This window comes from Hemicordylus capensis, chromosome 2 (genome assembly GCF_027244095.1).
Source record: "Hemicordylus capensis ecotype Gifberg chromosome 2, rHemCap1.1.pri, whole genome shotgun sequence".
NCBI classification, from domain to species: Eukaryota; Metazoa; Chordata; class Lepidosauria; order Squamata; family Cordylidae; genus Hemicordylus; species Hemicordylus capensis.
The window spans coordinates 369,294,163-369,306,671 of record NC_069658.1 but is presented as its reverse complement, the minus strand read 5'-3'; the positions used below and the strand labels follow the sequence as shown (position 1 = coordinate 369,306,671).

Genomic DNA, 12,509 nt, shown 5'->3' with positions numbered 1-12,509 from the left:
CAAATACGCAGGCCGACATTTCCAATATGCAGCTTTGCCCTTCAGCCTCTCCTCCGCCCCTCGAGTATTCACAAAGATCCAGGCCCCCCTTGTGGCTCACCTATGCCTCCAGGGGGTCCGGGTCTTTGCGTACCTAGATGACTTGCTTCTCCAGTCACGCTCCCTGCAAGAGGCTCAAAGGGACCTCACGTTGTCAGCACTGGATCTTCATGGCTTCCTCATCAACCAAGAAAAAAGTCAGCTGATTCCATCACACCAGCTGCGTCACCTAGAAGTACTAATAGACACAACAGAGGCCACCCTGTCACTCCCTCCAGACTGCCTGCTCACTCTTCAGTCAGAAATCAAACTGGTTCTATCGATCCCAGCAGTTCATTTCAACACGCTGGCATGTTTGCTAGGTCTGATGGTGGCAGCATTGGACTCCGTGCCTTGGGCGCGTTTGCATCTACGCACTCTGCAGTAGTTCCTCCTCCCCTTCCAGAGGGAAATCGCCAGAAAGTCAAAGCGCAAAGTAAGCCTACCAGACTCGACCCGGACGTCGCTCCACTGATGGTTGAACTCCAACAACCTCCAGCGAGGCAAACTCTTCCTGAACCCTTCAAAGACCATTCTATATACCAACGCAAGTGACAGAGGCTGGGGGGCCCATTGCTCAAATCTCTCTACCCAGGGACTCTGGTCATGTCAAGAACAAGAGCACAGCATAAACTGGAGAGAACTTCAAGTGAAGTTAGCTTTCCTGGCCTTTCAGTCCTCTCTCTACGCCTCACATGTGTTAGTCAAGACAGACAACACAACGGCCAAAACATACATCAACCGGCAAGGGGGAACTCACTCTTGTTCATTACACCAGGAAGCGATGCTTCTCCTAGCCTGGGCGGAGAAACATCTGGTATCCATAATAGCCCATAATGTCAAGGGAGAACTGAATGTAGTGGCGGACTGGCTCAGTCGCATAGATGTCTCCCCGGGGGAGTGGAGCCTTCATCCCAAGATCTTCCATCAGATCACGAGTTGCTTCGGAGTCCCTGTGCTGGACCTATTCGCAACCCCGTCCAACATGAAGCTTCTCAGGTTCATGTCAAGGTTCCCTTCAGCAATAGACGCCATGTCAGCCAAATGGCCGGAGGGGCTCCTCTACGCCTTTCCCCCAACCCCACTTCTAGCAAAAGTCCTTCGCAGGATCCGTCTTCTTCAAGCAGAGGTACTCCTCATAGCTCCCTTCTGGCCCTGGTGCCCCTGATTCCCAGAGCTGATTCACATGTTGGTCGCCCCTCCATGGGAGTTACCACCAACACAGGATCTTCTCACACAAGGCCCAATACATCATCCTGACCCCGCTCGGTTGCATCTGGCCGCCTGGAGACTGAGCAGCAGATCCTCAGACGGCAAAGTTTTAATGGAAGATTACTAGACACCATGTTGGCATCACACCGAACGTCCACAGAAAGAGTGTATCAATACACCTGGCGGACATTTCTACATTGGTTGGCACGTCATTCCATTCCAAGGGGCTCCCGTTCTCTTCAACACCTCCTTGGTTTCCTTCAGGAGGGACTGGAGAAGGGGCTCAGACCAAACACGTTGAAAAGACAGGCGGCTTCATTGCTTCCATTGCTATCCGACAACACATCCCAGTCTTCCCAAGCGCAGGCTCATCTCCGCCGCTTCCTGAGGGGCATATCCTTACTTTCACCATCAACAGTCCACCGATTTCCCACCTGGGACTTACATATTATCCTTCGCGCCCTACAATCACAGCCCTTCGAACCAATACAATCCATTCCCATCCGGGTTTTGTCATTTAAGTTAGCCTTCCTCATTGCGATCATGTCTACTAGGAGGATCTCCAAACTCCGAGCCATGTCAGTAAATAAATCATTTTGTATTTTTCTTGAAGACGCCATACGCCTGGTACCAGACCCATTCGTGCATCCAAAAGCCTCGTCCACCTTCCACCTGTCGCAGGATGTCTTCTTGCCATCTTTTTGCCCCAAGCCTTCCCACCCTTCAGAAAAGAGATGGCACAAGTTGGATGTCCGACGCTGTTTGAAGGTCTATATAAACGTTCAGCCTCATTCAGGACCGCAGAGTCTTTTTGTGTCATTCCATCCACGGTCCATGGGATCAGCAGTATCTTCTGCTACCATAGCAAAGTGGATCAAGGCATAGATCGCTATGGCTTACAAAGCACAACGCCTCAGGCCTCCTGCCTCCATTCTAGCTCACTCGACTAGGGCGGCAGCAACTTCAGCGGCATTCTCTACAAACGCCTCGGTCGACGAGATATGCAGGGCAGCCACGTGGGCATCATCTTCTGCTTTTACGAGGCACTACAAAATCAATGAATACGCCTCCGCCAGAGCTGCCTTTGGTAGGCAGGTTCTGCAGCAGGTTGTTATTGTTATTGTTATTTTTACATTTATATCCCGCTCTTCCTCCAACGAGCCCAGAGCGGTGTACTACATACTTAAGTTTCTCTTTCACAACAACCCTGTGAAGTAGGTTAGGCTGAGAGAGAAGTGACTGGCCCAGAGTCACCACACCACGCTGGTTCTTCCTTGACAGTAGGTCAGACCACTCCCACCCGTATTGGTCAGCTGTGGTATGTCCCATAGAGATGTCCCTGCCTTCAGTCAGCCAAGAAAGGAGCATTGGTTTCACTTACTGTGAAGGCTTCTTCTGGTTGCTAAAGCCAGGGACATCTCAGCCTACCCGGCTGTAGCACTGTGACCTACTCTCGACAAGACTCCTGGTTCTGCGGCCCAGCATAGATCAGGTCACCATTCTTCCTTTACTTGTTATCCGCAGTTCCTTGTTTTATTGTGTACAATCTTGTTTTCTCTGTATATAGTGTATGTCTGCCTTTACCTTCTGAGTCCGAAAGAACTGGGGCGGGGTTATCCCCCTCGGGCTCAGGTAGGCATGGCTTTCTTTTTATCCATTCAAATCTGTCCTGCCTTGGAGCTCCTGGAGGAGGATAACCCATGGAGATGTCCCTGGCTTCAGCAACCAGAAGAAGCCTTCACAGTAAGTGAAACCAATACTCCTTTAAATGCAAAAAGGTAGGGAGCCAAAAAAAAGGAGAGAGAGAGAGAGATACCTGGTGTCTATTCGACAAAGATGCGTCACTTTGGATTTGTGGGTGCCAACCACTTCTATAAGGTACTGACACAGCAGGACGTTAGCTAAGATCCCACTCACAATAGCACCTTCACTGTCGATCGAGGTAGCTGCTAATATACAAGTGCCACTTTGAGGATCAGTACGCCAAGTCCTGGAAAGGTTAAAAAAAAAATCACTTAAATTTGGCACTGCAATTATGAATTGAAATCATACTACATCAAGGGCTTTGACATTATTTTATACTAAGATTTTTAATTACTTTTTTGACCTGAAGAGCACCTATAGCATCATATAATCATATGAACAATACAGTTGGCACTTTTAGACTCATGCAGAACCATGGCTTATTGTTTAACCCTGGTTAGTTTGGTCGTGTGAATCTATGCCGTTCAACAAACCCTGTTTTATTTTGGGCAGTCAAACCATGATTTGTGTTCAAACTAAACACAAAGTTTGAAATTTATTTGTCCTAACTATAGTCTTGTATGATGTCTGGTTTGTTTCGGCAGCTCCTTGCATAAGAGAAGTGAGGCAAGCCTAGACCATAGGAAATAACAAGGATAAACAAACCGTAATAATAAACAAACTGTAATAAAATAAAATAGAATAAAATAAACAAACAAACCATAATAAAGCAAAGCAAGTACTTGGCAATAGTATGGTGCCAGCCAATCTATTAAATAAACCTTAGTTAACACGAACTCTGGTTCTACAGGATGCCTGAACTCGCTCAATAAAAACAATATTCCACTCTTTTTAAGTCAGCCTCCAATTTTCATGATCAAGGTTATCCACAGTTGCATCTGTGGAATAGTATTAGCTGTATGATATAAAGACCTAAAGGTGGATTCCAGCCTCTGCATGGAAACCTAATGAGTCCAAGGAGCATTGTTGATTTTGTTCAGATTCTAAGTCAAATACAGATTTACCAGCCAACCCTGCACAGAGCATCTGTGCAGCGCTTTGGGGCTGGCTGTTTCCCCCTCCCTCCTGCCTCGGTCTCTCCTCTCTTCTCCTTCCTTCTGTCCCCATGCTCTCCAGCCCTCCTCCCCTCCCATTCCTCCCCACACACAGAGCCGCAGCGAGTGGCCAAGATGGGCCCCGCCACTTTTCCTCTGCCCGCGGCCCGGGTCCGCTCACATCCCACCGCCGCCTCTCTCTCCCCCCCGGCCCGCCGCCGCCTTTCTCTCTTTCTCCCCACCCGCCGCCTCTCTCCCCCCCCCACCCGCAGCCCCCCGCCACTTTCTCTCCCCCTCCGCCCGCAGCCCACCGCTGCCTTTCTCTCTCTCTCCCCACCCGCTGCCTCTCTCCCCCCATGGCCCACCGCCGCCTTTCTCTCTCCCCACCCGCTGCCTTTCTCTCCCCCCTGCCCGCAGCCCGCCGCCGCCTTTCTCTCCTCCTCAGCCCTCACTTCAGAACTCTTGCAGCATGTCGCGAGAGTTCCGCCGCCAAATGCTGGGCACACATGTCCCAAGAGAATTAAATATATAGATTTCATTCTTGGTCACACAAGAACCATGGTTTCTCTAGAGAACAAGCCCACCCCCACCCACCCCAATTTACAAGCTTTAGACTGTGTCCTCTGAACCTCTAAAGCACTTTCATCCCTTTTATCTCCACTTGGGGGAAGGGGGGGGTTAAAATGTGCTTCCATCATAAGCTGTGCTCCATTATGAAGCTCAGTCTGTTTCGAATGCTTTCACAGACAGCCTAACAGAAAGATCAGGGTCATCAATGTGCAGTTCAAAAGATATAAAAAATAAGCTATCTTCCTTGTGTCAAGGAGGGTTTAAACTTTGGCAATCAGAGTATTACCACCCCTTTGCAGGAGCTAACAGCTTACCTCAAGACGACATAGTCCCGTGGAGGAAGTGGAGACATGCTTTCTGTTGTATAGTGGTAAATATCTGTTTCATCATCTAAGATCTCTAGGACCTTTGCCTGCTGGAGACTTGGCTCCCATAGGTGCTGCTCCATCAGTACACGGTGTAGAACCACTTTAGGGACAGCATCAATTTCAACAGAAGCTTTCCATAACCGGACATGGTAGTTATCATCCACCTTAGAAAGCAGATTAAACACAGTCATTGACAGCAATGAAAGTCTATTGAGTGACTTTCTAAGTGATCTCTAAGGGTATCAACCCAATATACAGATCTCAAGGGACAGCATGGGAGCTACTTGTATGTGGCAGGAACATGCTGCTCCAGGAATGTCTAGGAAGAAACAACTGTCAGTATAACATGGTTCCTTTGCTCATTAAGGAATTACATATCACACCATCTCAAAAAAGAATAAGGGGTTATATTTTAATCATGTTAATGTTTTAATGGTTTTTATATTGTGAACAGCCTAGAGACTTTTTGTATAGGGCGATATATAAATGCACTAAATAATAAATAAGTATCCTAAAAGAGCTTGGAATCTTAAGTCTCACTAATATTAATGGGACACAAAGTCAGTTATGACTAACACACCTAACTTTCTTAGGATACAACTCAATGTTCCTAGCTTGGATACAGAGCTTAGAGGGCACTGGTGCACTTTTACTATCTCTGTCAAAATTCTTCCACAGGCCAATATGAATATATTCAATTCTCGTAAACATGCTGGAAAAAATGCGTGGCATGAGCAGGACAGAAAATGGCAGAAATCTCGCAAGAGTTTGTGAGCAGGACAGAAAACAACAAACAACGGCAGCAGGAAAGTGGGCGGGAGGAGGCGGCCAGCCGGTGGCGGCTGACCCAAATTAGGGGCACAGATGCTCTGCGCCTCGGCCAACTAGTATTTAATTAATGCATGGTCTACTCCTCACAGAGGGAAGTGCTTCTTTTCAGGTAGGGCAAGATACTACTAGCCAGCCATTTGGCCGATTTCACAAATGCTGAACTATAAATACCATTGTCAAAGTCATTCCTTTCAAACCTTATTAAACATCCTCATGCCAAAGTCACCTTTTTATGTCCTGAGTCTACTCCTTCCATGATGGAGCAAGGAGCCCAGCTTTTGAATTTCTCCTTGGCATCTCTGAGCAAGTCCTGCATGGAGTGTTCCAGAGAAGTCACTGTGCTAGAGTGCTTTGATAAGCAGTACTGATGTGGAGCTACTTCACTGGAGATACTTTGATCGTACAAATCTTCATAACCCTGATCAAAGTAGTAGTCAGGCATCTGCAGGTGAATTTTTTAAAAAAGAACAGGTCAATATGAGACTAAAAGTAGTTCTAGATACTAAGGATGCACATCAAATCAGATTTCCTATTATATATAGTGTAAGGGTTTTGCATCATATCAATCCTGATGCAAATTTAATAGCAAGCCACATACAATATAACCCCTGCTAACTTGGCAAAGAGGCATCTTTTTAACATGGTGATTAAAAGAGGCATCCCTAGCCATTTTTGGAAGGGCGGTATGAAATAAAATAAATAAATAAATAATACTGGCTGTTAACTGTATTTGCCTTTCCATATCAGGCTGTATCAGAGGAACCGAGAGTGGGTTTTTTCTTCCTCTGTTTTGTTCCAAAGCTTGTATCTTTTTAAATCCTATGTTCTAGATATCAAACACACTGAGGGGGAGAGAAGAAGCATTATCCAATTGGCATCTGTAGCTGGCCATTGCTTGAATGTCTTCTCAAGCTTGCAGCTACAATTACATGCTGCATGTGGTTCATCCATGTGTCTGTTGCCTTCCCACCACAGTGCTTTGTGGGAGTTATATAGAAATAATAGTAATAAAGTCATTGCAGAATCAAAGCAGAAATGTGAGACGTGGGATGCACCTCTTCATAAACCTTAGCACATATTGGTCAGCACGTGTGGGGGACAAGTTAGAGGGAGAAGAAACAATCTGCAGTTGGGACAGAGCCAAAGAGGAAGCACTTCAAGTTGGCTGAAAGTATATTGGGGTTATGGGGCCTATGGGGCTTTCTGATGTGGGGTAACAAGTACTCTGTTGTGCTCTGCTGGTATATTTGTATACAAAACAAATATTACAAACACACCATAACTCCAGTGCTCACTCTGTTTAAGAGAAAAATCAAGCTTTCCACCTGAGGAAGTAGGGCGCGAACAACATTATTCTACATATAGCCTCTGTTCTGCTTCTCCAAGGGCTCAGAGCAACTTCTTATCCAGCAAGCTTACACCTTGCCAGACTTGCCTAGCTTTAACAATGTAACTGCAACTTGTGCCTTCAGATTCTTTACCGGACATCTCTTCTGACAACTGCACTAGCCCCCAAACCACAATGAGTAATGGAGAAGTGTTCTTGCGTTAGTTTGTTTTTACATGCTGATGGCTGTGGCAGAGGACCTGGAGAAAAGGACTCCTGCAGCTGAGAAGTTGTGTGACTCAACAAAATGAAATGGAAGTATTTTTATGTACTCCAAACTCAACAAGAACCACCATACAAAAACAAGGACATGTGAAGGGGGCACTTGAGGTAGACTGGAGTGGCAGCTTTAGAATACGTAAAGAATCTCTCTTAATCCAAGATGCTTCCCTTGAAGAGTTGATAATCCATAAGCTATGGGGGCAAATAGTGTAGCCAAGCAAACCATGTATCTTTCAGGGCTTTGTTCAGACTCCCAACACTTAACAAGATCATTGTACATTTCCTGGGCCAAAGGAACACAGACAGACCAGGTTAACAAGAGTTAGGTCTGATCTATCTATCCAACTTATTTTGGGCCCTGGATTCTGCACAAGTAGTCAATGGCTTCTCCCATCCTTTGTAGCTTCATCTCTGCCCACTGCCTCCTACTCTAACTTTTCTGATTTTTTCTTTTCCCACACACACTGCATGTCAGTGGAACAGAGTGAAAACTGAGAGATGGGGGTGGAAGGGGAGAGTGCAATGACCGAAGAGCTCTCTAATCAGTAAACACCAACTTCCTGCTTCATGTACTAAAGCCCCTTTTGGCTTCTATAGAGTGCTTAGCTTTTCCAAAAAGCTGTTTCAAAGGTGCATCTTGGCAAAAGCATTTGATTGATGTAAGCTGCTGACAAGATGCCCTTCTGGCCACTTCTTTCTTGGCAGCAGATCACATCAGTGCAAATGCTGATGCCAAGAGAGAAGTGGTCAGAAGGCCCATTTGCCAACATTCTTCAGCCTAAACAGCTCTGACGTCTCATGCTGGCAGGTCGAACTCCCATAAACAGGCCAACACAGTCAACGTATCAGAGGAAGACAACATGCCAGCAAGTCTACAAATCAAAAATGAATGGGTGTAACTAAATGCCATGCTCAAACGGAGGGTTCAAGACTCACATGCTAACTATGAAAGGATTAAAACATCCTTAAGGATGTTTTCTATCATTTTGGGAAGTGGTATTCCTTTTGTTATACATTTACCACGGGCAACCCCTTATTTAGAATGAGCCATGAAAGAACCAAGCATGAGCATTTTGTACAGATAGGAATAAACTGAAGGATAGACCAAGCCAGGCATTTAGTTTATCCTAAATCCTGTGTGGCTAAGCAACACAGCTGAGAAAATAAGACACATCTCTCTCAAAGAACGTCAAACACATCTTCACAATTAACCCTTTGGGACATTGTTCCATAGAATAAGTAGTATTGTGATTATCATTATCTGAAGGCTTCTTCACACAGCCATTTGGGCAGACAAGGGTCACCCAATTCTGCCATGCAAGTTATTGTTTTACTGCAACCATGCAACCTACCAGCCAAAATAGTAAACCCTAGGCTTGTCGGTATTTGCAATTACCAGTTCACTACCAACTGGTAAGGCTCACATATGTTTTTCAATACAATTTTTTTCAATACAAAAAATTTCTGCCAGTGAGACAAAGCCCTGCTAACAAGAAAACAACCACAGACAAGAATGTCGAATACAGAGGAAAGTAACTTGGTTTGGCTGCAGAAGGTACACAGCAATCAACAAAAACCAGAATAATCTGCAGCTCATGAACAGCTTATTAAGGTTTTATTTGGAATTGTTCTGTGAACAATGAAAGCTGGGCTTCAGTTTCACTTTCTAGTTAGCAAAGTGCCCAAACTGACCCTTCTATACAAGCTTCTAAGCAGCAGGATGAAGTCTGCACATAAGACTAAGCTCTTGCTCTAAGTTCTAAATAACTTACCTGAAAGAGTCTGTTGCACTCCATTATCATATGGGCCAGGCCTTGCGTTGCAGCCAGGTTTTCACTCAGATCTCTTTGGTCAGGCTTGCCAGTACTATATTTCCTCTGGCTGGACCTAAAGAGTAGAATTTAAAGAACAACCTGTTCAAGTTAAATCACTGAGGAATCACTAAGGTGGCAAACCACAGTCTGGGCTCTACCACTTCAGAGGAAGGCAAGGTCTATATAGTGTGTGTGCAGGAACATCCCATCACTTTCATGCATTGATTATTAGATATGTAATTAATTGCTTTTGTATGGAAGAATTCACTATATCAAAACCCTTTTCCAATAATCTGAAATTCTATAGTTCAGGTTGCTCAATTCCTTAAGAATAGATCATTAAAAAATACAGAATGTAAATTGCTTTCTGAAAAAGGGTGTGTGTGTGATCTCTCCAACTTTGTGTGAGTGAATTTCCACTCACACAAACTGTCATTTCAAATACAGACCTGTATACTTAGGTGCTTATTTCTATGGAGCATGAAAAGAGTCCCATCACAATATAATAAGCTTCGGCTAAGCCTGGTCAGTTACATTTTAGTCAAAAGTGCATACAAAACTCTCATTGATTCACCTTTCATCATCGGAGGTGTTTAACTAAGGGCTGGCCCAAAAAGTCAGAGAGAAAGCTTCCATTGCCCTGTCAGAGAGTGTTGATTTATATTTTAAGGTTGTTTGTGGCATCATGCCAAGATCATACTGCAAAGAGCATGGCATTCATTTCTAATAGCTTTATCTTGGAACATTTATTATAAACGTCTAAAAAGGTCGTTAGATAAAGATGCTTTACTTTAATCCTTTAAGCCAGACCTGTTAGATTAGGCCCTTTTGAAGTTCCAACATGGAAAGTAAAATATTAGCAAATTTTAATCTAAACTTAACGTTCAAAGTAACCGTGCAGCTAAAACAACAACAATAATAAAAAAGACACACACACATAACTACAGCTTCTCCTGCAGTACAGAGCTCAAAGAAAAATCTGATGGTACAAGCCTCCGCCACCCAGGCCTCCAACTTCCAAAGATTACAAGTTTCTTCTCCTAGAACTAAAGACTGTGCCATTGAAAATGCTATCAATTCTTCTGACACATTCCTGGCTCTGATCATGTGTTCACTCACTCACTCCAACTGACAGTGTTGTCATCCTCTCAGCTTTAGATTCCTCTATCCTTGGGGAATGCAATGCATCACCGGACTTGTTTTATAGTCTGATATACATCTGGGACGTGTATACTTCTCAAAAGCAAATTCTTCACATGTTTTGCCTCTCTTTACCTTTCTCAAAGATTGAGCTCTCTCACTCAGAAATATTTCTTCGAGCCCCAGAAATAAAATCTGAATCTATCTATGGCAGACTAATGCCATTTAGGATACAAACAAATTTCCCATCCTCAAATACAAATTTTGCCTACTACTTTGGCCATATAATCAGGATCCGGCCTTTGGCAAAGGGGCAATTCTGATACAGCTACCTGCACTCACAGAACTTGTTTTTTGAAATTTTCACACTGCTTAGTGTAGCTTCCAAACAACAACTAGGATGATTCCAAAGTGCAACTCTACCATCTTTCTCCTACCCCATGAGAAGCAAGACCAGTAGTTCCCCAGAACAACAGCCTGCACACAGGAGTTATGAAGTTGCACTTTTAAAGCACTTTCTTGCTTTTCTGCACACTTATCCAAATGTCCAAAGCCTCTCAGATATACAGGTGAAACTCGGAAAATTAGAATATAGTGCAAAAGTCCATTAATTTCAGTAATGCAAATTAAAAGGTGAAACTGATATATGAGACAGACGCATTACATGCAAAGCGAGATAAGTCAAGCCTTAATTTGTTATAATTGTGATGATCATGGCATACAGCTCATGAAAACCCCAAATCCACAATCTCAGAAAATTAGAATATTACATGGAACCAAGAAGACAAGGATTGAAGAATAGAACAATATCGGACATCTAAAAAGTATAAGCATGCATATGTATTCAGTACTTGGTTTGGGCCCCTTTTGCAGCAATTACTGCCTCAATGCGGTGTGGCATGGATGCTATCAGCCTGTGGCACTGATGAGGTATTATGGAAGACCAGGATGCTTCATTAGCGGCCTTCAGCAATTCTGCATTGTTTGGTCTCATGTCTCTCATCCTTCTCTTGGCAATGCCCCATAGATTCTCTATGGGGTCAGGTCAGGCGAGTTTGCTGGCCAATCAAGCACAGTACACTGTATACTTTTCAGAGGTCCGATATTGTTCTATTCTTCAATCCTTGTCTTCTTGGTTCCATGTAATATTCTAATTTTCTGAGATTATGGATTTGGGGTTTTCATGAGCTGTACGCCATGATAATCACAATTATAACAAATTAAGGCTTGACTTATCTCTCTTTGCATGTAATGCGTCTGTCTCATATATCAGTTTCACCTTTTAATTTGCATTACTGAAATTAATGGACTTTTGCACGATAGTCTAATTTTCCGAGTTTCACCTGTATTTGTCTACCAAACTTCCTTGGCTGTTTCTCCACTGTTCATTAATACTCCTTTAAAAGACCCATCTGCCAGACTGTCAACATCTTTTGGCTGCTTCTAGGGAAAGTCTCTCTTGCATAACCTTTGGGTTCTGGTATACCTGGAAACACTGGAAGAAGCCACAATGAAATGGTTCCAATGCCCTTGACATACTAGAAGAACAGATGCATGTGCGTGCACACACCCAATCTATATCTAACTACTGTCAGGGTGTTCCTTCATGCCTACATGTAGTGCCTCAAGAATGTACACATTCCTAGGGATGTGCAAGGAACCGCGGAGCTGCGATCCGACATCGGGGGTGGTGGTGGCAGCTCTTTAAGGGAGGGGGAGGGTGCACTTACCCCTCCCGCCGGTTCCCCCCGCCAGTGCTCCATTATTTCCCAAAATCCATGGGGCAGCAGCATAGCTCCCTGCCACCCCTTCCCTCATTGTTGTCCGGAAAGGCGGAAGTATAGTCTGCGCGTGCACCTGCAGTCATGTGCACGATGTGCGCACGCAATGCGCATGGTGGGTATGTGCGTGATGGTGGACGCACACGCAGACTATATTTTCCACCCTTCCAGACAACAACAGAAGAAGGGGCCTCCGGACCAGTTCCGTGCACATCCCTACATATTCGTCAGTCCCTAAAATGTTCATAATAAAGTTGAGCTATCCTCCTCAAAATGAAAGTAGTGCCCGGCAAGGCCTCAAGAAATAC

The 12,509-nt window shown here is 44.6% G+C and overlaps 1 protein-coding gene across 3 annotated transcripts in view; it reads right to left on the bottom strand.

The window, feature by feature from the left end:
* The window catches only part of LOC128342511 (rho GTPase-activating protein 7-like), a 131,698-nt gene that overhangs the window by 4,738 nt on the left and 114,451 nt on the right, over positions 1–12,509 (bottom strand). For all 3 annotated transcript variants that reach the window (XM_053289855.1, XM_053289854.1, XM_053289856.1), the window contains 4 exons: positions 9,239–9,353; positions 6,084–6,299; positions 4,973–5,190; positions 3,107–3,280 (listed from right to left, as the gene is read on the bottom strand). In XM_053289855.1, the coding sequence (XP_053145830.1) occupies positions 3,107–3,280; positions 4,973–5,190; positions 6,084–6,299; positions 9,239–9,353 (723 nt within the window). The remainder of the gene's footprint in view (positions 1–3,106; positions 3,281–4,972; positions 5,191–6,083; positions 6,300–9,238; positions 9,354–12,509) is intronic.